Source organism: Perna viridis, chromosome 5, assembly GCF_037379345.1.
Source record: "Perna viridis isolate PV_CMFRI_1.1 ecotype Kerala chromosome 5, ASM3737934v1, whole genome shotgun sequence".
NCBI lineage: Eukaryota > Metazoa > Mollusca > Bivalvia > Mytilida > Mytilidae > Perna > Perna viridis.
Window position 1 is genome coordinate 43754261 of NC_142449.1, and position 25867 is coordinate 43780127.

At 34.1% G+C, this 25867-nt stretch overlaps 2 protein-coding genes across 6 annotated transcripts in view; one reads left to right on the forward strand and one right to left on the reverse strand.

Annotated features, from left to right (window-relative positions):
- Window positions 1–3870: 3870 nt before the first annotated feature.
- Window positions 3871–12302, reverse strand: LOC148617841 (phospholipid scramblase 1-like). Of its 2 annotated transcripts, XR_015922544.1 has the most exons (7): window positions 12013–12302; window positions 11109–11195; window positions 9596–9791; window positions 8870–8993; window positions 7883–7958; window positions 7036–7138; window positions 5330–5346 (listed from the first exon to the last, which is right to left on the reverse strand). XR_015922544.1 is itself a non-coding variant. In XM_088585418.1 (6 exons), exons 1-6 carry the CDS (start codon window positions 12137–12139, stop codon window positions 5246–5248), a joined length of 738 nt encoding a protein of 245 aa, XP_088441544.1. In that variant the 5' UTR covers window positions 12140–12301; the 3' UTR covers window positions 3871–5245. The 2 variants fall into 2 exon arrangements, 1 of the variants encoding a protein (XP_088441544.1); XM_088585418.1 differs by lacking the exon at window positions 7883–7958 and having other exon boundaries at window positions 3871–5346; window positions 12013–12301.
- A 13166-nt stretch (window positions 12303–25468) lies between these two features.
- Window positions 25469–25867, forward strand: part of LOC148617842 (kinesin-like protein KIFC3) — a 58100-nt gene continuing 57701 nt past the window's right edge. Inside the window, exon 1 of one of the 4 annotated variants that reach the window (XM_088585421.1) lies at window positions 25469–25650. The gene's annotated coding sequence lies outside the window, so the exon portion shown is untranslated. The other 3 variants (XM_088585423.1, XM_088585426.1, XM_088585422.1) reach the window with 3 other exon arrangements.

The window sequence follows — 25867 nt, forward strand, 5'->3', positions numbered from 1 at the left end:
TTAAAACCTATGATTTTCAACTCTTTATACTTCTTCCCCTACAAATATACTTAGTTAAAATCCCGATTGAAAAAACATTTTACATCGTTGTTACTCCTAAAGACGGTTCATTTAGATGCAAGTATGTAGTTCTTGGTAGAGATTCCTCATACTTTGTTAAAAATAATTCCAAACCATCTCCAAATCATACCGAAGAAGATATTTTCAAAATGCTGAAATTTTTTTATCGACAACGCATTTGTCCAATGTGGTGGGCGCCTTTTTCAACAAACGGCCGGCATTCAAATGGGAACAAAGAGTAATCAAGGGAACCAAGGTTATAGCGGTAATCAAAAGAATGTAATCTAGGGACAAAGACCAGACATGGAAAACAGACATACACAACAAAGAACATAAATCATAAACTAAAATCATACATACAAAGTAACAAAAGTAAATGAGCAACTCGGACTCCACTAAAAACTGGGAGCATGGACCAGGTGCTCCTCTACTTCCTGACCTATTCTTTCATTCTTATGAGGCTGAGTGATACAAAGAATGGGCATCATTTAGCTAGATCCTTTAATCTCAGTTTCTGCTATTTAGATGACATATTATCGCTAAACGATCATAATACCGGATACATTGCATCTACTCCCAAAGAACTTGAAATGTAGGATACTACAGACACTGTGAAGTCAGCCTCATATCTTTACCTACACTTAGAGATCAATGGTAAAGTAAAACTACTGACCAAAATATACGACAAACGTGATGACTTTTCATTCAGTATTGTCAATTTCCTTTCATCTGTGGCAAAATTCCGTTAACACCTGCGTATGGAGTTTTCATATCACAACTCATACGCATCTACGCAGACTTTTTGTATGGCACTAGAATTCTTACAATTAGGCTTCTGGAACAGGGTTATATTGCTACAAGACAGAAATCATCACTACAGAAGTTTTATGGTCGTCATCGTGAACTCGTGGATCGTTACAGTGTATCCATCTGTACCATGAAAACTGTTTTCAACGTATCAGATTTTTCCTTTCCTCTTTCTTCTACCCCGGACTAAACTTTTTTATGAGCAACTCGGTGGGGGGGATCTTACGTTCTGTGTTGTGTGTGTCTGTTGTCTATGTCTGGTCTTTGTCCCTGGATTAAATTCTTCTGATTTCCACTAGAATCTTGGTTCCCTTGATTACTCTTCCAAATTAAGGCCGACATCTGATATCCGGATACCGCTGCTTATTTTGCAGTATTTCCTAGATTAGTTATGCCCGGAAAAACATTTACCAGTTCTCAACTAGACTAGACAGCACTTATAAAACATTTTAACGAAGTGCGGTTTCGAACTACCATTTAGATCTATTTTACTTGGAAAGTGATGATCCCGTGAACTTTCTAATTTATCATCTCATCGATACTAATAATTACATGCAAATCGTCGTGTATCTTGCCTTAACAAAAACACAGGACTCGTTTATGGTGGAATTCAGGCGGTGCATATGAAGCGTACCACGTTATTGCATACTAGTGGGCAATTTTAAAATACTCTTTTTAAAGGTTAATTTGGGGATTTGTACTTTTTAACATGCAAAAAGAAAAAAAAAGTTATCTATTGATCACCGATAATAAGAATATAAGGCACATAGAATGATAAAAACAGTACAGTGTATAAACAAATGAATAACCTAATATTCTATATGTGTATTCGTTCACTTTTTTTATACCATACTAGTGAAAGACGTACATGCTCATAAAACATAAGAGGTTGGAATTATGTTCCTCCATATCCCAACGGCACCAAATCAGAATCATGCCACGCATCTACGAGCATAAACAAATGATGACAAATTCTAATATAGTATTCTAGTTAATTGAACATACAACAAACTTACCATTTTGAGCAGCATGCACACCGTTTAAAATTAAATTGGGTAAAAGATAGCGCAAACATAGGAGTATATATAACATGGCCAAATGTCCCATGTTCTGCATACAGATATAAATGATTGAACTGTAAATAAAAAAAAAATGATACATTATAGATATAAAAATATTACTCATTAGATTCTAGACGACGAAAATAAATGATACCAGAATACAAATTAAGCAATACCAAGTAACCTGGACAAGTTTGCAATATAGTGTTCTGAAGTAGCCATTTTAAGACGCTTAATGTAAAAAAAAAAAACAATGTTTTGTCACCCCAATACATGATATAAGAAAGATATTGACATTACCCTTTGAAATTAAAAAAAAAAAGATCAGTCCTTTGCATTGACAAGAGCCACTTTACAATGTACTTGCTTTCAAAATATATAACTTATACCTGGCAAAAATAACAGATAAAGCAAAATGTAGAGTAAAGAAAATAAAGGAATTTCATTATTCACAAATGAATAAATCATTACGATCAAGCTGGATAAGTGCGAACGCATGGAAGCAAAACAAATTAAAATCGAAAACTTGAGGTAAAATGTATACCTACATTCAACAATGTCATCAGATCTAGTCTGACAAATTTTCCTTGTTTGAATTCATAACGAAACTAAATTGAGTTGTGATCTGGAGATAAATTCCAATTGTCATATTTTAACAATACGACCACGCTTTCCTTTGAATTTTTTTTCTAAAATGATAACTGTTTACTGTAATACGCGAGGGTTTCACAAAATTAACCTAAATACCCGTCCGGTATTCTAAGTAACCCTCAAAGTCTTGACAAGTAAAAAATAGAACTACAAACAAAACAAACAAAAAACACACACACGCCTTAAAAAAGATTATGATGCCATTTTTTCTCAGTATTGCGGTCTTGCGGTCCTGGTTATGGGCAAATGGCATTGTAGTAGAAGATAACCAGTATAAAACAAAGTAAGGAACCACTTAATCGAGATACTTTCAAGTTAATAAATAAACTTAAAGGTTTAGGATTATGATGATGGGTCATTACTGCAACAATTAGCTCATACTGCTCGTTGCAATATCATTATTAAACAATTCCATACTGCTCGTAACGATCCTATAGTTCGTACTGATTGTTTTCAAAAGGTGCGACTATTTTTACACTCCACAGCGAGTCCAGACTGCTCTTCCTGATCCTATGAATCATACTGATCGTTTTCAAGAGGTGCGACTACGTACCATTATACTGCATTTGAGTCAATACTGCTCGTCCTTCATAGCTACTTTCTTTTTTTCTCGTCATTGAAAGACAAGCAGCAATAACTAACTGCAATAATGGAAACCGGCATAGTTAAGGAATGGTGCAGAATCGTGATAAATTTTCAAGTACAAGCAGTATAAACTAACGGTGCAGTAATGAAATCACAAAAATTACGGTAATTTCTAGTACTGCACAGCAAGTTCATACTGCTCATCTTTGTGCGTGCCTTTTGATTCCCTTGTGTCGAGAGTTATTTGTTAGTTTGCCATTTAATGAGTGTGTGCATGTCTATGTAAGGCATGCAAAATTAACTACCGTTATCTATGGGTTAGCGAACTGCATCTCACACAATATCACCTTTTCTTGGTGATAATTTATTGCCGGCTGTTAGTAAATGGATTTAGGCAGAGCCTTTTGTGTTCAAAGATGACAATACACCACTCCATCATTCCGAGGTTACACGTCAGTAGAAAACCAATAGAGTATCACCACTATACATTGGCCACCCCTATCTCCATAGATAAATAATAATGTATACTAAATAACAATTTTAAAATATCTTAGGGATATCAAATTGGTATTAGAAACATGGAGAGGTTTTCACCAGTCTATATCTATAAATTATACATGTACAATGTATTTCTAAATTCCACACCAAGTTCGTAGGGTTATTTTGAGGAAGATTGTATCACCACACATTGACAATACAAGATACAGGCAGAAAATCAACTTTTATTATGTATTAAGTAGCTGTCTTTGTAAGAATCATGCAAAATCTGAAAAATGTGATACGCACCAAAAAGGCTACATACATGTGTATTTTTATTTTTGTAATCAAGTTGTTTTATGGGTCTGTACTATGAAATGTGTAATTATTCAATAAAATCTGCCTGCTCTTAGGAGATAATCAACACTGAAAATCCAATACATTATACTGTATTTCAGTGTCATTACAAAGTTATTTCCCTTAATTTTGAAATCTACAGTGCATTCTATATAATTTTGATCTCCTTAGAACACAGGTTATGAAAAACTTAATGTTAATTTCCGTTTAGTATGGCGATTTAAACAAAATATCAAAAATAAAAATATGCAGGCTTTTTACCCATGAATCACATTTTGCATGATTCTTAGCTGGAGTGCTACTTAATTATGGTACAATTCATGTTATCGTTTTCAGCTGATAAAGTGTCTGTGTTTATTGCAAAACTTTTGGCACATTACTGTAAGAAATCAACTTTTAAATACAAAAAAAGTATTCCGTTACATGTCTAGCCATAAGAAGTATATTGTTTCCTATACACGAAGTAACATGATACCATTTGAGAAACTACAACTATCATTCAAAATTTGTATTTGTTCAATAAAAACTAGAAATACTGCATGTTAGCTAATAAAAAGAACTCCCCACTCAAAATAAACTTTATTATAATTAAACCGTAAAGTGGATTATCCCCGTTTGCAGGCATCAGACAAAAAATATTTTCCTTCATTCATATTTTCTACTGGTTTTAACAAGCAAAACCCTTAAAATTGAATAATTCATATTGATGGCAACGAATTATTAATTATTTATCCTTCACGTACGTCAACATCTCTACTAAAATTTTAACCTAACCCATTGAGTTTGTTCAGAAGTTGGCCTTACTAGGTTTCATGTTAAACCAAACTTGGATTACACAAGAGTATCCCTTTGTATTGGATAAGTATTATCTTTCTACAGGAATATCAACATGTAAAATTTAACCTTCCTCTCTATTTCATTAAGATCAGCTATGTGGTTTAGAAGTTGGCCTATCTTCGTTCCGTTTGAAGTAATCACAAATGTGTTGTCTTCCGTCAAGCAAATCTGTATATGATGCCTGAACTTCTTATATATTTTCATCAAAATTCATTCAACAGTTTAGAAGATAGTGTGCTTACAGGTACTAGACGGACACACAGAATGATTCCTATCTATCCCAAAACCTTGTTCACGGAGAAATTGAAATATGATGCAGCGAAAATCATATATAAATATACACACAAAATGGCAGAAAAGAACCACCCATCCTCCACCATCCTTCCATAAATACTAAATTGCAATGTACGTCAGCAGCAGTAGCGTCTATCATACTCAAAATTATTAAAGTTAAATAAGAGACACGCAGCAATCACCATCAGTCTTTTTACTATGTCAAGATCTTGAGAATCTGTAAAATAAAAACACCAATTTCTTTAGGAGTTGCACGAGTCTGGTGGTGTGCATATCACAAGATAAAATCGGTCTCATCAAATCACTATTGATGTTCTTTATAAAAATCAGACAAGACGTCAAAAACCCATCGACTTAACTTTTATTTCAAATTCAGAAATAGTTACATATACAGACCACATATCCAGTTTTAGTTTTTCTTTCGGTTGTTGCATTTTCGAAATTAAAAAAAAAATTATAGATTGTGTATGAAATTAGCATATTGCAAGAGTTACCGTTCTTGATTGTTTGATTAGGCTGACTTTAATGGGAGATGAAAGTATGTTTTTTTTTCAAAAACAGATCAGAATACAGTATGAAGTATCGTTACGTGAAAATATAAATTAAACATATAATTATGTAGACCAAAAAGGTTTGTTTTCTACACCATAAATCATCTCTACCATGAGCTGTGTGATTTGTATATGGACAGGCCCCAGTGCAACACACAATTTGAAAAAAAAATACTGAAGTCTGAGAAAATTGCAAATGTTTTGAGACGTCATCAATTTCAACAACTTTGATTGGAGTTACCATCGAAGTTCAGAATATATTCAGACTTAAGTATTTTTTTCATATGTTCAGAGAGGTACAGCTACAGAAAGGTTAAGCATATGTACATATATGCAGAATGTCTTTGGGCTGATTGATCAGGTTTGTCTTTGCTGAATAATCATAAAAATTAAATAACTTTATTACCATAACTACCGAACAATTTCATTATCTATTGAAACAACCATGATGACTTTTGGTACAATATTATTCTTGCACGTTAAGTACCTAAAACAGATATCCTACCATGTGATTCATGTTATACTGAAGTTGTCAACGCATTTATCATATAGACAAATCTATTAAACTGAACTTGAAAAAAAACTTCTTTTACCGAATTACATGTTGGCTCCTGTATCAAAACGTGACTTCCATATCAACCCGCCGAGATCTTTGCTTTTTCGATAGTTGATACAAGGGACGAAAAATATTCAAGGATAACTTTGGGAGGGGTTCATGTGCCATTGGCCCTAAAAATTCTAAAATGACCCTAAGAGATAGGGAGGTAGGAGTCACTATTCATATTTTGGGCCGTTGTTTTATTTTAAATCACTCATTTTAAGTCACAAGAATAGGTAATTAAAACCAATATGAGAAATTTCAAGTTACATGTATCTCTGAAGTTAGAGAATTGACAGTTTTGGGCACTACTTTTCAGTAATATTGTTCTAATTTTGTATGTATACAAAATATTTTAAAATTCATCAAGATTGTTTTAACTCAATTCGAACACAAATCATTTACATTAATAGGGGTAGTCGAAAACGTTTTGCCAACAAATTTATTTAAATCATTGAAATTAAGCTCAGGTGAGCCCATTTGAATTAAATTGTTGAAATAAGGACATAATTTGTACACGAATGTAACTGGACTGAATACGTTTTGCGGACTACGAAATTAATAACTGCAATCACGGTGGAGGGATCCTCTTCACAGATGCTGTTGTATTTCAGTGTTACCACTCTACGTGTACATGTCATTGTCAGTCTCGATTAAATATAGGTATGTCACGTATTAAAAAGGGATATTTCATTGGAAGGTCCATATGTTTATTTAAATGACCCTAGGACAGGTCATGCAACATTTTTACACTCACACGTCACTATGAAATCATTTTTCAAACTGAATAACTCTCCGCCATCAGATTTTGACTTCTTTAAGATTTGGGCAACACAGTCCCCAGTGTCAGAATCATTTATCTAAAATATAAGAGAAATGTTTTATACAAATCAATTGAGACACTTTTGACTAAAAATGTTGGTTTTCAATTAAGAAATAAATCACGGAAACTCCATTTTATCATTGTTTTACCAGGGACTGACCATTTATGCCGCATTATTTTACCCCAAGCAACAGCGAGGACTACAATATTGGCATTAACAATCAGCCCGTGGTAAAACAATGATAAAATGGAGTTTATGTAATTTATTTCGATTTTAGTAGGACAACTATTGTACTTTTTTTTACATTTTCGTGACCTATTACGAAAACCTTAGACCCACCATGTGTGTCCATATTTGGTTGTACACTATACGCTATCTCAGTTGAAATTGTTGGCAGTAAAACTTAGTGCTTTACATTATTATTTATACTGAAAGAGAAAACGAATTAAGTAGAATGATGTTAGATATGGCACAGTTATTTGCGTTATAAAGTCACACATGGACAGGTACAACGCTTGGACTGAAACGATTCATTCATTAACAATTGTTATTGTTTGTTTTCATACATGGTGGGCACGTGGCGAGTGCTACCATGTACTTACGTAAGTGATTTTTACGGAATATGATATAACTATTCTAAAACATAACGTCTAATATTTTTTATCAAATATAAATTAAATGTTCATTCATGCTACTGAAATGTATGAAAACTGCTGATACACATCGGAATGTTACGTGCATTTGTTAACATGATTTTAAGATGGGCAGTATTTTACTCACATGAAAGCCACGCCCAATAAGTCGCGTGCTGGTCATATAGCAATCCAAAATCAACCACAGTTGTGGTCTCAAAGCCCTTTAAGGACGTCATATTGGAATAAATAATATACCATATATTAAGTCACCATAAATGTCAATAGGGGATTTATAGATTATCTTTCATAAATATACGGTTTAAATTATTTCTCCACTCTCGATGGTAAAATTAAGATTTTAAACATGCCAGCTTTTAATAAATTAGCAAGCATGTTAAAATCTTAATTTTACCATAAAGAGGGAGAGATATTTTTATCAACTATAAGCCCAAGGAGAATCCTTTTTTCCGTGAAATCTGTAGAAACTTAGAAAATGAAAAATGGCGGGAGAACTCTCGCAGAAATTTAATCACCACCCGGTGGTTAAAACGTCACGTGCATTTTTAATCTTTAAACTCAGAATAGGAGAAAAATAAGGGAACCACGCAAAAACAAGGCAGTGGGTGGGCACGTGACAAATTTTGTTCTTAAAACATTTTCATCTTTTTCATATCGCAAATGCATCTTTTCTCAAATCTAATAAGATAGATAGCACTAAAATTCATTGAAAAGGGAGATAACTCTTCCATTTTGTGCATAATTTAGTTGCTTTCTTAAGGAACTAGTAAAATCGTTTTCTGAACCATTCATTGTCAATTTAAAAAAAAATCTTTGTACTATTGGACATATATATGATAATAGCATTTATTTACATTGGAACAAAAAAACTCTTGGACAAAATGTACCATGTTATATTCATATCATAGAAACTGCCTGGTTACTAAATGGACAGTCATATAAACATTTAGTAGTTATAGCAGTCTTATAATGTTTCTGAATACAAAGGGAAGTTTACATGCTAAAACAGAAACTGAAGGTTTTCCTTCCCGCATTGTATAATTGCCAATTTCATAGATTGCATCTTTATCAATTTTGCTGCCGTTCATACCAGACTGATCTGTTTGAACCTTACATCTATCTTTATATCATTGAACCAGTCACATGATTTGAGGTAACATCTATTGGTAGTGTAAGTTAATGCAGGTCTTCTTTCATTGATTGGTAATACATCAAATACTGGATGGCAACATGTAACCCTGGGTAATAAGATATAACAAGAAAACGAAATTAATGGGAAATCCGTGGAAATCACAACAAAAGTTATATCAAAATTTCTAACCAAAGACTGAAGTCGTCTTGCCGGATTTAATAAAAAAATAATAGTGAATCATATTGAAATATGAAGGAGACTGGTGAAACTCAACAGAGCACAATCATCTTTGTAAATGAATTCCTACATCAAATATCAAACAGATTACTGATTCTAACAAAAAAAGACACATTTACCCTACCGGTGCACCTGGTCCATGCTCCCAATTTTTATCAGAATACGGATTCCTCGATTACTTTTGTTTCTTTGTACCTGTTATTTTGGTTATTTCATGTTCTTTGGTGAGTGTGTCTTATTTCCCTGTCTTGTTTATGTCCTTGGATTACTATTATATTCTTTAGATTTCGAATTTAGGTTCCCGTGATGACTATTTGACCAGAAGAACAAACTAGACTTAATACTAGTTAACAACCGAGTGACAGTTATGTATGCTCCAAGAAATCTGTTAAAAAAATTGTCAGGAGTAGCGTTAATGTTTAAATACGATTTAACTCTGTTCATCAATACAATATCTAGTCAAGTGTTTACCTTTCTTGAACTGTTCCGAGCCTTACATTGGGAGGAGAGTTAACGGCTATATACGGAGGACCAGCTGACATACAACAACCACGTGAACAGGCTATAGGACGAACAAATGACGCAACTGTTTCATCATCAGCGTTGGTAACGCGTAGGTTGAGGTCTCTAGCTGCACCAATACATTCTCTGAACAAGCACATTCCTGCTGCAATAAATACATGTATTGCTTTTGCAACATATATATATATAAAGGTCTGAAAAATTCCCAACGATGTTAGAACTGTCAAATTTGCGATGCAAATGTTTGGTTGTTCCCTCCGCGGGACTCGAACTGGTACCGCTGTGACATCTATGGCAACACCGCCTGCACTAAGTCCAGCGCCCTAGAGCACTCGGCCAGCTAGGCTATATAAAAATATAGCTTTCGCTGGCCAGGTCATTCCTCCTCGTAGGATTAATCTAGGATTAATTTGATCCTCTATCCTACATAATACCATCTAAAATGAACTGTCCCGTACTACCATGTATCGTGTACTAAGTTACAGCCCTAGATAAATCCTACGAGGAGGAATGACCCGGCCAACGAAAGTTATATTTTTATATAGCCTAGCTGGCCGAGTGGTCTAGGGCGCTGGACTTAGTGCAGGCGGTGTTGCCGTAGGTGTCACAGCGGTACCAGTTCGAGTCCCGCGGAGGGAACAACCAAAAATTTGCATCGCAAATTTGACAGTTCTTACATCGTTGGGAATTTTTCAGACCTTTCTATACGTTTATATATCTTCCCTGTATCAATTTGATCCGATGGAGCAGTGTAGCGAATAGAATCGTCACATTCTGAGACGTTTATATATATACTAATTGAAAAGTTTTAATGGAAGAGTTGATGACTCCAATGAGGTCGTTTAAAAGAAAAGTGGCAACGTCACATTGCATTGCACATCAATGTCATTGCAGTCCCTGAATTACATACATTTCCACTCAGTTTTTCGGCTTTTTGACTTCCAGTAAAAAAATAATTGTTCTGCTGTACCTTATGTATTAGAACCCTGTTCCACATGTACTAACCACATGGGCTTGATCCAACTATCAAACATGCAGCCTGAATAGTGTATAAACACGAACAAGGTCCCGACCTTACCCATCCCCTCTTTTTCTAGTGGCAATCAAAATTTGTCGACCCTATTGTCCTTGTGACCCATCCTTTTTTTTTATCATTTCATTTTCATTTTATCATCCATTTCATGTTCATTGTCTGAATATAGCTGAAATATTGCTGCTCGGACGTTAAACCCCAACAAACAAACAAACAAACAAACGAACAAGGTCCCTGTCTACTTGTTTATATTTACTACCAATCTTTAACCGGTAACAGGATCATTATGTAACTACACATTATAGTATATATGCAATGTGAAATTATCTTCTTTTTTGTGTAGTCTTTTCAACCGTAGTTTTGATTTTGTATGACATTGCACTACATTGTACATATATTTTTAGTAAGTTAATTTTTAAGCATACTTACATTCTTTTATTTTGAGTATTTCGTCTCCCGAGTCGGAGTTTGATAAAATGGAAAACCGTGATTGTCTAGGATTGCATGGTAATACAACTGTAAAAATAAGGTCGTTCAGCGTTGTAAAACTGATATTTCAATTAATATACCCTGTCGTGCTAACTGTGGGATAGTCGATGAGGAATAAGTGTATGGAACAACAGGAATTGTTTTATTGCAATTTTGCTGTGTAAACATATATTTTATTAATTGTTGACCAGCGCAACTAACACATAATAACGTCATTGGAGGAGGTTGCTCTTAATGTATTTGAGTAGAGTGTAGATGTTTGGATGCAAGTCAGTGATAATCTTCTTGAGGCTATCCTGTCTTCCTTCAAGTAATAGTTAAAGTTCTTCAAGAGGTGCTTTTCCCGATTATAGTAGGGGTGATAACACATCAGATGTAAAATTTATTCATATGTACAAAGGCTTCATGCAGTCTGTCCTAAGGTGTGAGGGTTTCCTCGTTGTTCAATGAAGACCCATGGGTAGCCTTGAGCGGTCATTTTTCATCCCAGAGGGGTTGTTGTGTCTTTGACATATTCACCATATCCATTCTCGTTATAATTATAAAACATGTAAAGAACATTTGTGTTAATTTTAGTATGCCAGTAAAATAGTTATTTGTGCTAAGTTACGCAATGATGCATGAGATATGCATATGACTGGTTGTCATTTTTAAATTTTTTCATTTCACAGGGGTAAATTGGGCCTGTACATCTGAACCCTGACACTACCCACCCCTTGTTACCGTAGATGAAGCTAATAAACCTGTTTTGTTATTGTTTGTTTTTGTTTTGCTTTGTTTTGGTTTTTTTTATATTTACAATGTATGTTTGCATCCACTCTAAGTACCATGCTACAATTCCTACCTTCAATAGGATTGACATTTCTGCTGATAAGGATTTCTGAAATAGTTGACAGTTGTTTCAGACCATTAGGCAAGTCAGTTCGTTCGCCTTTACAAGGCTGGAAAGTCTGTGGGACAATGTAAGCCATCCTCAACGAGCATACTAAGTTCGCATCGACTACATTTCATACCGAATATTTGTCTTAGTGTTTACTGGCGTAGTTACATTTAAAAAAAATGCTAATAAATTCCGCATCACTATTTCTTGTTAACGCTCTAGTTGTTAACATATGACGGATGTAAACAAGACACGGTTAAAGGGAAACAATTTTAACTTCTTTAATGTTAAATTGCGGGAATATTTAAAATAACCTTTAAACTGTTGGAACTACTCGGTCATTTCCGCTACACTAAAAAATAACATCGGATGCAAAGAGGAGAATAAGCTGGTTCTCGACTGACTATACCGTTACACTACATCGACAGCCGGTACGTAGACTACAAGCGAGAACCAGTTTAAAAGGAGAATTTCTTTCTGCAGGAATTGTAGTCATACGCGACTCAAAGTAGCTCGATCCACCAGATGGCGCTAAAACAATGGTTAGATATTACTAGAAATAAAGAACAATAACTCTGTTAAGAATTTTGGCGCGAAGCGAGGAGCTAGGAAACAAGAGGCTCCCATGAGCCTAAATCGCTCACCAGGTTGAAAGTTTAACAAGAAGTTGTCCAACAATTTTGACCCAAGAAGTCTTTGGTAGGACTTATAAGATCTTCTCAACAATTGAAAGTTTCTTTTAATCTATTATAGTTTTCTAGATATTGACTGAAAACTGTCAAAAAGGTCATTTTTCCCATTTCAAGGGCAATAACTCTTACAAGGAGTCATCTGACAACTTTTATCCCTAAAGACTTTTGTAGTCCTAATAATATGGATCATTTCAGCTATTGAAAGAGTTTGGCTAAACCTAACGGTTTTGGAGATATATGCGAAAAACTATTGTCTGACTCCTATGTTCTATTTTTAGTAACGACTGCCATGTTTTGTGACGGATCAAAAATCCCCACACAAATTCTATGCAGAATACCCCAAGAAACATTCATACCAAGTTTGGTTTGAATTGGTCAAGTAGTGTCAGAGGGGAAGATTTTTGAAAGAAACATCATTAAAAATGGCAAAAATCGTTGAAAAGGGCAATAACTCCAACAATGGCTGAACGGATTAAAACCAGAATTTGACCAGAGATAGATCTCATCATGCTGAACACTTTTTACCCTATGTCAGAATTTAGCTAAACCTAACTGTTTAGGAGATATATTTGAAAAGCTACTGTCTGACCCCTATGTTCTATTTTTAGTAACGGCGGCCATGTTTTTCAACGATGGGTAGGGTCGGGCAATTTAGCCTACTGTGGCGGAGCGCAAAGGTAGGTTCCTACTCCTATCGAATACCAGAGCGGGGTTCTTTAACGTGCGAGGAACGTGGCATCTTTCCCAACACGGTGCACCACTATGGTTTGCGGTCAGGTTTTCCGTATTATAGCCTGACAACCTCAACATGTAACACGCCAGGGGTACCCCATTCCACCACCTGGGGCACACATCAAGTTACTCTGTGGGCAGAGCGCTCCCGGCTAGGTTTCTGAGCACTATTTAGTTGCCTTTTGCGACAATCTTAGCGCTGCTGCAGGCCTATTCTTTTAACATCCGGATCTGCACGGGGAACATGGTATAGAGAAGCATAAACATAATGCATATAATTACATAAAGATAATACAAATGGATAAATGAAGAATAAACAATAAACAGAAACGTCTCTGTCATGGCTCAATGATTTTCTATTTAATCAACTAATTTTTTCCGACCTAAGGTATGGTGGTCCTCTGGGATCCGCCTTTGGATCCGCCTAGTATGATAAATGAAAATATCATATCATATGCTGCCCTAAAGGGATTAACTTATTGTTGATTTTCTTTACTATTTTTGGGTATTAGCCTTCAATTTCCATCTGTTATAATATTAAAACAATTAATCAAGCTGCAGTACTAGTTGCAGGTCATTTTTAGTTTGTGACATGAACATAGTGTCATCAGCGTAAAGTATTAAAAATAATTTAACATAAATCATAAGACCTGATTCAATTTCATCTGTCTAGCATTTTAAACAGAGGACATGTCTTGAAAAGATACTTCCAAATCACTGATGTATAAAGAAAATTGCAAAGGTTAGAATTTAGCATAAAAATCGGGTGTTCTATAGGATCCAATGGGCGGTCTGCAGGATTTCATAATAAAGCATTATAATGTATAACGCTAGGGCGTTTATACAGGATTTCATAATACAGCGTAATAATGTAAATTAAGGTCGGGCGTACTATACGGTCCTTTGGCATTCTACAGGATCTCATAATATACATGTAGCATACAGATATTTGATGTATATTTGCTTTATATTGCTATGAAGTTAAAAAACTTCCTTTTTGACCACTTTGTTATATTTTGACCTTATGGTTTCTGGGATGGGGAGAGGAGTATTTTGACCTAATGGTTTCTGGGATGGGGAGAGGAGTATTTTGACCTTATGGTTTCCGGGATTGGAAGAGGAGTATTTTAACCTGATGGTTTCTGGGATGGGGAGAGGAGTATTTTGACCTAATGGTTTCTGGGAGTATTTGCTCACAGTTTTCTTGTTTATCTTGAATATTGATATAAAAGGTATTATATCTTTCTTGAGTATCTGGCCCTTTGGTAAATGATCCTTGAAATTCTTTTAACCCTATGATATGGGTGCGCAATTAGTCAAAATTATCATTATTTTAGGTGGTCCTTATTATTTATTAATTGTTTTATTTTAGAAGGTCCTAAAATATTTTTGGACTTCAATAATTCGATTTCAGGAAAAATATTTGAGGAGCTCCACAATTCTATTTATTTATGGAGGTCCTCAAATATTCCAGGAGGTCATAAATCGAATTTTTGAGGGTCCGTAAATAATGAAAAAACCTCATAGTGCGTCCGTCCGTAACAAATTGTGCTCAGGCTTTAACTTCGTTGTTCTTCGGTGTAGGCTTTTGATATTTAGCATGAGGGTAGACCTGCTCAAAATGATGTGTCGCGTACCATGGGTAATGAAATTTGACCTTGACCATAAGGAATGAATGATTTTGCATATTCGTGTCCGGGATGTAATTTTGTTGTCTTCAGATGTCGGTTTTTGACACTAGGCATGAGAGAAGATCAGCTCAAGACCACGGTAAATGACCTTTAACTTTGAACACTGACCTCAAGGTCAAATTTATTGTTTTGCAAAACAGATTTTTCGGGCTGTAACTTTGTTGTCTTTTGGTGTAAGCTTTAGATAATGATGGCCTCGCTACAGTGCCGGACGCTCTATAGTAATCACAAACAGCAATTTAAATTTTATGTATAATTTTGATCCTCCAAAATGAGAACCTGTAGACTGCCCATGGGGTCCTATAGAACGCCCATAGCTTTATATATTAGTATACATTAGTACAATATCAAGTAGACCGCCCATGGGGTCCTATAGAACGCCCATAACTTTATACATTAGTATACATTAGTATAATATCAAGTAGACCTCCCATGGAATCCTTTAGAATGCCTTGAAGAAAAAAAACATGTCGATGCTTTTGTATTACATCATGTAGAACGCCCTTAACTCAATAAATTATTCTGCCTTATTACGACATCATGTAGACCGCAATTTAGATCCTATAGAACGCCTATAACTTTATACATTATGATGCTTTAGTATAAGATCATTTAGACCGCCCATGGGATCGTATAAAACGCCCATAGCTTCATAAAATATTATGCATTAGTATACTATCATGTAGACTGTCCTTGGGATCTATAGAACGCCCATAGCCTAATACAATATCACGCATCGGTATATTAATATCATGTAGACAGACCATGTATGTTCAAGTATAAGATCGTCTAGACCGATCATGAGATCCTATAGAACGCCCTTAACTTATTAAATTATTCTGTCGTATTACGAGATCATGTAGACCGGCCATGGGGTCCTTGAGAACACCAATAGCTTTATACAGTATCATGCATTAGTATCATATCAAATAGACCGCTCATGGGATGCTATAGAAAGCTCATTGCTTTATACAATATTATGCATAAGTATATTTATATACTTTCCTTATTACATAATTTGATCTTGCAAACGGCCCAAGTCATCATATAGAACGCCCTTAGCTTAATACAATGTGCATTATTACAGGGCGGATCCGGATGCTTTGAAAACTTGTCTTCCAATGCGAGAGAGTCACAAACTGAACCATGTTGCGCTGCTCTATTCATAGACTTTGTAATAGAAAAATATTCTTCCATAAACCATACTTCACTGCTATATAATAATACTGGTTTAATCAAAACATCAAACAATTTACATGAAAGGGAGATGGGTATTGACTGAAGATTAAAGAATCTCCCTTTCAAAGCAAATAATACTTTAAGGCTTTTCTTTGTTAATTCTTGAACAGCCTTTTTGAAATTACCTCTGTAGGTTATAACATTTCCTAGAAAATTGTATTCTTTTGCCTCTACAGTGCATTTTGCAAACCAGTATGTGTGCTAGAATATATGACTAAATCATCTGCAAAACTTAAACTAGAAATCTTGGATTGACATAATGTTAGAGGGTCACAGTTACTATCAAAAATTTGATGTAGATCATTAATATAGCAGTAAAAAATAGCCGGACTTAAACTGTCGCCCTGTTTGACTCCTTTGTCAATTGTGAAAAATTCAGTTCTCTTGTTATCTAATTTAACAGATGATTTGTTTATGTTATTATACATATCACTAATCACACTATACAATTTCTTCCCCACTTTATTTTGTATTAATTAATATCTAAGTCCATTATGCCAGAGAGAATCAAATGCACTGCGAAGATTTACAAAACAGGCATATATTTTTTCCTTCATTTTATTTAGATATCTTGGTATAAGAGATTTAAGAATAAATATACTGTCTGTTGTTCTATGGTCAGCTCGAAAGCCAAACTGCTGATGAGCAAGTAAATTTTCATAATGTTTATTCAATCTACTATTCAAGATGGAGATGAACAATTTAGCTATGCAATTTTGAAGGGAAATACCTCTATAATTACTGAGATTAGTGCTATTTCCTGATAAAAAAAAATAACACTGTATATGAATTTCTCCAATTATTTGGATACTTTCCGGTCTCTAAAATTTTATTAAATAGTTTAGTAATAGCCTTGACAGTAACCATACTACTACTACTACTACTACTAATAATAATAATAATAATAATAATAATTTAATAATTTCATTTGAAATATGATCTGGGCAGGAACTTTTCCCTAGTTTTTAATTTATCAATGTAATTCTTAACTACCTGAATAGTGAAAGATTTATCTGTTATTTCATTTTCTTGTAACACATTTTTGTAATTATCTACATACTGGTCTACTTCCTCGCAAATTTGTTTATTGTAATATTCTCGCTTCCCTTGGGTTGAGATGTTTACTTATTTCATCAATGTTCACTGGTAAATTAGAATTATTTGGTTTACCACCCTCATGTTTCAAAGAATTCAAAAGCTGTCAGTATTGCTTTGGATCTGTTTCTTTCCAACTGATAAGTTGTCAAATATATTTTCCTTACATCACTACAGAAGTTTTATGGTCGTCATCATGAACTCGTGGATCGTTATGGTGTATCCATCAGCACCATAAAAACTGATTTATTCAACGGGTCATAGTTTTCCTTTCCTCGTTTGTCAACCCCAGACTTGACTTTTTATGAGCAACTCGGCGGGTGTTTCTAGAAAAGCAGAGGACGCTTACCCTACCGGTGCACCTGGTCCATGCTCCCAGTTTTTAGTGGAGTCCGAGTTGCTCATTTACTTCTGTTACTTTGTATGTATGATTTTAGTTACATTATGTTCTTTGTTATATATGTCTGTTTTCCATGTCTGGTCTTTGTCACTGAATTACATTCTTTTGATTACCGCTATAACCTTGGTTCCCTTGATTACTCTTTGATTACCTCTATAACCTTGATTCCCTTGATTACTCTTTGATTACCGCTATAACTTTGGTTCCCTTGATTACTCTTTGATTAACATTATAACCTTGGTTCCCTTGATTACTCTTTGATTACCGCTATAACCTTGGTTCCCTTGATTACTCTTATATAGATATGTCTTCTTTTTATCAATTTTTTAATTTTTATTGCATGAGTAAAGAAACTATTTCTTAAATGCATATTAAAGGGATGCAATCTCATTTGTTGTCCTATACCTGACCACAACCTTTTCTTATTTGTCTTTTTCTTTTTAGCTTTACTATCTTATAACATTTTCTAGCTAAATTTTCAAAAAATATTTGTCATTTTTACTGAAGCATTGTTAAGTGCATTGTAGCTATCTCGTTATTCAATATTTTCAGAAGAGACAATGTCATTTAATACATTTACAACACTATTAGCATCAAACAATTTTTCTTTTGATACCGTTTCTCATTTATAGGAATGGTCTAAACATACAAGTTTTTGAGTATTAAATTGTGCATCTATAGATAAGTCACAATGGAGATTAACTGAAATTTGAGAATGATCTGATAAATATGTTGCATTTTTCACTTGAAAAAAAATTATAGATTTTAAGTGGTCCATGTCGGCCAAAGCATAATCTACAACACTTGTTCCATAGGATTTGTGACAAGTAAAAGTTCCCAAAATATCTCCTATGAAGCGACCATTTAAAATTCGGAGCTGGGAGGCAATGCAGAGATTTACAAGATTTTGACCATGAGTATTAAAAATTTTATCACATGAATTTTTGTTGTGATTAGTATCCTAAGTATAACGATCAGCCAATATATTATGCAGTTCATGTGTCGATCCCTCGTTTTCAATAAGGTCGGTCTTATCCCCTATTCTAGCGTTTAAGTCCCCTAAAATTAATATATTTGCATTCGACGGGTTGCTGGATACTTCATATTCAAGACTTGAAAAATCATCTTCTTAGAGGAAGAATTTACAAGTGGAATATGGCATGCACAAATATATACATCCTTATCCAAGCCAAAAAAATCATTATCTAATCTAAACCACAGTCTGTTTTCACAGGAAGAAATATTCTGCATTTCAGCTATACCCCTTTTAAGATAAGATTTGTAAAATACAATTAGACCCTGTTAAATTGTTTCGAGCGTTTTTTTTCTTTTTTCTACATTTCTGGAAGGCTAAGTAATCTGGCAAATTAAGATTTGAGTCGGCCCCCTTCCATGTTTCAAGGAATATATTTGTGTCATTTCAAATTAGAAAAAAAAAAGATTCGTCTCTGAACTTGTCCCCCAGTCCTTGAACATTCCAGATATAGTTAAGTTGGTTTTCATAAAGTATACATATTTAAAAAAAAAACTGGTACAAAAAGGGGAAAAGTTGGTCTATTTTTTTTTTTTTCACATTCATAATGACCCGTAGTGAGTAAAGTACATACATGTATTTTTTTCTTTCATTACACACCATTTTAATATGTTTATACATGTATGATTTGAATACATTAAAAATGTAGGTAAAAGCTGTTTAACCAGTATGTTGCAGTTCTTGCTTAAAGTATAAAAACACGTGTAATACAAATGTTATCAAATAATCAAGAGAAAAAAACGTTCAAGAGAGATAACTCTATTTGATTTTTGCAGAAACAATGAAAATCTATAAAATGCTGTTAAAATATCATTGATACTTTTTTCATAAAGACACCAACTAGCTATAGCATGAATAAAACCAGTAAATCATACGTCGTTTCTACAGTATTAGTGATGTGCCCATTATCCTTCTACATAGGTCTAAACAATATGAAAATTATGACTTTATTTACTTTTCTATTATAACGTGAAAGTTAATTAAATTTTTCACCCAAATTTCGAACTTTTGGCTAGCTATTACATTTACATGTATGCAGTATACACAAGAGTTCAATATGGCTTCTTCAGTAACAAAAAAGAAAAACATGTAAGTAGGTAAGTATATTCATATGAAGATAGTACAAATCTTTGTCTTGTACATTTAATATAAAACAAATAAGAAAATCAATTGTCTTTTTCAAAGGTGAATTAAGCAAAAGGAACACCACAGATGTATTTAAGGAAAATCTTGTAATGCTAAACGGAGAAGTTTCATATTTATGTCATCATATCTCTAATCTTGGTTGAAAGGTGGACATGCATCTTGGCGGAAATTAGGGCCATAATTAAAACGAACATGTATCTATCATCTCTGGGCTGACCTCTGTTCTGACCTCTATTCCTATTAGGTCTGTAGTATTGCCTTTGATTACCATAGTATTTATTGTTATTGTTACTATTATAAAACGAGTTCTGCCTTACATGTCCAGTTTCAGCTGTTTTGACTCCAACTAAGGGATTTGCGACTTCTTTCAAGTTCCTTATATATTGCGCAATACCTCTATCTTTAAGGCGAATCCCATCGTTAAAATGAATTTGGGATAAATTCTGATGATGGACCAAATGATCTCCATGTATTTCACATATGTCGCTAATGATTCGGTTGCATTCAGTCCTCTTTTCTTCGTACTCGTTTCTTTGCAGCAAGTTCTTATGATATCTAGGCAAAAGTTCATTTGTGATTATGTTACAGCCTATAATGATATTTCTTGTAGTTTCGATAAGTCTTTTTATTTCCTCTCCTACCATTTCAGGGCTATTTTCTGGTTCTTCAAAGTCGTTAGACCCCACTTGAAATGCTATTGTTTTAGCTTTAACACGACCAGATTGGATCAAAGTTTTTGCTTCAATAATGGTTTTGTCTCTCAAGGTTGAAATTCGGCTTCTCATAAACCTGTAAATTAATTTTTGTTTCATGTCTTTCACAATAGATGTGCCCACTAAACAGAAATGATTTCCTCCAAAGTCATTTTCCTCGGAACTTTGAACATATTGAAAATCATCTCGCTTGGATGACTCACTGCCATTTATTTGTATCCATTCATTTTTGTTGTTAGTATTTGTAGCTTTAGAAGTTTATTCTATTGTACTATACGCATCATTTTTACAGTTACATCAGTGTCAGTTTTAATGTGTTGACAAATATTTTCAGCTTCCAGTTTTTCTCCAATGAAAACTTTATTTGTTTCAAGTTATTTTCAACTTTGTCTGTCTGTTGTTTCATGACTTGTTCTTTCTCATCAAATTATCTGTTATTTCTTTACACACTTTTCTTTTTATATTGTCTACATGTTCCTGTGTATCTCTTTCTAACTTAAGGGATTCAATTGTGTTTTTCAAGTCATTTATCGTGGTTTTAAGTTTCTCGATTTTTTGTGCATACATGTTGTGACATTCTGCTAACTTATTCTCAATGCTGTTGATAGCCTCTACAACTTTATTGTAACTCATACATATGTCTGATTTATGGGAAGTTTCTACCTGTATTAAGTTTGTGTAGGTTCGGTTTGTTTTCATTTATTCGATGACACTGACGGGTCCCTAACTAGGTCACTCTAAGGTTCATTATCATCAATTGTTTTTAAAAACGTTTGGTTTGTGTCTAAATCATTCATCTTTTCTGTATTTCTCAACATGGTACCGAGTCGTTTCGCCTACATTCCCGTTCGCCTCGGGTCGTTTTGCCTACTAAAGTGAGTTGTTTCGCCTCGATATAAAATGTGTTGAACAATGAAGATTTCTGTGTATGGGGGTCTATATAAAATATATAATAAAGGAAAATAAATAAATAAAAAAGTGGGTTTATTATATAAAAAAAACCAAAACAAAACAAAAAACAAAAACAAAAACAAAAAAACAAGTTGGTTTATTATGGTTTTCATTAAAAATATCATTTCAATACCGATTTTTTTTTGTCTCTTATCCATGCATATGCATTATATTTCTATAAAAATATCTGTAGACAAAACCGAAGGCTTTCCTATGTTAATGTCTGTAGATACAAGTCTGATTGGTCAACAATTCGTAAATATAGAATAAATGCCCACTCTGTAGCAATAGAGAAAGGTCGCTATAAAGATTATCGCTATAAAAATTCTTACTACGCTTTTTTTGTGATGTGTATGATAATTGGCAGCACAGATTTTGTGGCACTGGTATGTATGAGATTCATTATTATTGATATAATTTTCAGTATATTTCATTTGTATAGTATTTCTTGTTATTTTCATTTCGAATATTTAATTGATATAAAGCAAATGGATTAGACAACAGGCAATTGTTATTTTGATTTATTCATCACTTTGATCTAAATTTTGGACTTAATGGGTTCCTTAAAATTTTTCATAAATTTTTAGCCTTACTTGGGTATGGAAAGAAATGAAATCAATTTTTTTCTACAGGTATCACACTCCAGACTTACAATCAGGCAAAGCATGGTGATGGTCTGAACTTCATATGTGCACCATGTGAAGAATGGAACTTCACTTTCCGTATTGAGTATATCTATTAACTAAAACAACATTCCAATCGTAAATGACGAGTTGCAAATGACAACGAAAACGTAGGCGAAATAACCCAAGGCGAAGTAGTATATAGGCGAAACGAACCGGATTCTCTCAACATAGCCCTTGAAAAACAAGGAAGTGGGATTTTTGGTACCAGTATCGTATTGCATACTCCTGAGCGGGTGTACGTCAAAACATGGATGCTATAAAAATATAGTGCATTTTCTTTTTGCCTCTCTACAAACTAATGTTTTGTCAAAAGATATGAACAATGACTTATAGAATAGAGCAAACGTCACACTGTAATATGAAGAACTTTTTTAAAAGAAAATCTAACATTATAACATAAAAATGTTCAACAGGAAAGGTTGGTTTGGTGAGTGCAAAATGAAAGTGAAAGTAGGGAAAATGGCTATGTATAATTCAAAACTACTTTTCTGTCCGATCTTCGTGGACTCACCCTATTTTCTTTGCGGGAAATAATTTTTTCACATATCCTTAGAAATGCTACATAAGTGAAAGTTTTATTGAATCAATTTACATATTTTTTTTTAAAATCCTAAAAATATGCACTTCACTATAGAAGTCTATGGGGAAAATTAATACGATACCATTTACGAATTTCGGAATCGATGGTCGACTTATGATTACCTCCCTTTAAACATTGGTCAATTATTGTCTTAATTTTTCCAAACTCCTGTTTTCTCCACTCTTGACATGTATTGCCTTGCACTAGACACGTTTGTGTAGTATAGAATAGTGTAATTGTGATCACTTTCACAGAATTATAGTTAACTTTAACTGTTGTTTTAAACAAATCAGAGTGGGGTAGTTTCTCGACAAATGATTTCTCCTCATCTTTCAGAAAAAGAACGGTTGTCTTCCCAATCAACATTCATATGAGAATCCTGACCTAAATCTACCAAATACCGCAACAGCAGGGCCCTTCGCCAATACAGTACCGACTTTTTATTCAGTTCAAAAGTGACTTGTTTCATGTCGCGTGTTTTGGTGATATTTGTAGTTCTACAACATAAAACCACGCATTTTGTGTTGATCTTCCATGTTTTCATCGGATATTTTCATTTTTTACTTATAGTCATTAAGCGGTGATAATGCATTACTAGTATTTTATTCAAAAATATATATTCATATAGATACACTTTTTTTAGAACCGAAAATCAGATCTGTAAATTATATGAACTTAGTGATAGGGCGGTCTTCATTTAATCCTTTCTAAACAAGCAAAGATATGGGCAAACTCATATCCTTGGGAAATTCGTTATTAATGTTGTCATGAAAATTATGAACATAAATATATATAAGATTGCAAGCATGTGTCTCTTTTCACGTGCAACTTCAACTTTAAATTTGGGCTGTGATAAGGCGAAATCAGAACAGGCCATCCTCTACGCCGAGTAGTGAGAGCGACCCTGGGGTTTCCGACCGTTTAACTTCAGAATCAGAGACGGTGGATTATTTTTCTATTTCATTTTATTTTTTTAAATAAATTTTGATTTAGATTATTTTTTCGTGCACTGCAGCAAATTCATAGCGTTCAAAAGAAAATCTATTTCACATAATTTTTTTCCAACCCTTCCTCAGCAAATTATTTTTTTCTCAAAATTCATGTTAATATTTTTACCTAAGCCCCTCCCCTAAGGTTAATTAAATAGTCCGTGCCCAGAGTGGGTACTAAGAAATGTTTGCCGTACACAGGCAGGGACTATTTTTTTTGGGGGGAGGGGGGTTAAAATGTTTAATTATGGTATTTTTTGTCAGTGCTCTTTGGGGGAGACGAAAAAAATTTATGGGGGTAATATGCATTTTTATGTATTTTTAAAGATTTTGTAAGATAGTCTTTCGTAACCGTGATGACCTGAACGTTTTCAATTACCCGGAACCAGGTTAAACACCTGGCAATGGCTATATACAGATATCGGGGTCCTGATAATATATTTGACCTATATATAGTCAATTGTAACGAGCCCTGTTTTAATCGGAAACTGGATAATAATACATAAATTCAACCAGTCAATTCATCTTTCAACGTAAACTTCAACCAAAAAAAAACAAAAATAAATAGACCACACACACACACACACACACACACGTACATAAACATTTATATGATATTTCTTAAAAGAGGCATGTTGTAGCGATCTTTGGGTCGTGTTGGTATGATATTGACCAGGGAACCAGATTAAAAAATTGGCAAGGAATATTCATAAATATCGTGGCCATGCTAGTGTATATGACCTATATAGTCTTGTAACGAGCCCCAATCGGAACTCCTTAGCCTTTCTAGTTACACAAAAGAAAAACCACGGAGGCACTAGGCGGAAGAATTTGTCCAGAATTTGACCGATTCAATTCTAAAATTACAGTTCTTTGACATAACTTTTTTTTTCCCGGTTGTAACGAGTCCCTGAGCCTAAATCGGAAACTGTAAACTTCCCGTTCTCATACAAGCAACAAACACACGTGTATGATGTTTTTAATCTCGCATGAAGCTAGAACTATGCTGCTATGGCGGTAAAGTGATCTGCAGCATTACCTGGAATACAAATATGTAATGCAAATATATACGAGTACTGAAATTACGAGTGCAAGAAGTCGCTAACAATGTTAGCGACTTAAAAATAACCGATCGCCCCTTCCAGAAACGAAATTTTTAATCACGTGTCGACAAATTATCATGTTAATGTAGACCAATGATCATAGCGCATTATAATACGTAGGCGTTTGTTTGTAAACATAATAAAATATAGATGCATTTATAACTAACATGGCTGTCACAATAGGAAGTGCCCGATACTGAGCATCATCGCGCAGTAATCCGATCAAGATAAATATTTAATAAAATGATTTCATTATAGATATTATTGCAAAATTAAATACTCATGACAAATCAACCTATCCAAATAAAAACAAGTACTGTCTTTCAATAAAGATAGCCGACGCAGTGAATTTTTTTCGTTTTACTCATCATTTTCTTCGTTTCATTCAGGAAATAACACATGGCACGCAATTTCAATTTTTGACACAGTGTTTTACAGAATTACAGAAAATATAAAGCGTTCAAAAATCAAATCTATTTTTAGGAGGAATTGATGTATTCCAGAAATAGATTTCGGTAAAACCGTTTATTATTTATAACAAAGAAAGTCAAGGTAAGTACATTAACACAAAATACAGGGGCTTGGTGAGTATTTTTAGTAATATATATGCCCGCTAGGCAATGCACAGGGGCTTGGTGAGTATTTTTAGTAACATATATGCCCGCTAGGCAATGGGAACCACGGAAAAAACCTAGGTTTCCGAGGTTCCCATTGCCTAGCGGGCATATATGTTACTATAAATACTCACCAAGCCCCTGTGCACACAAAT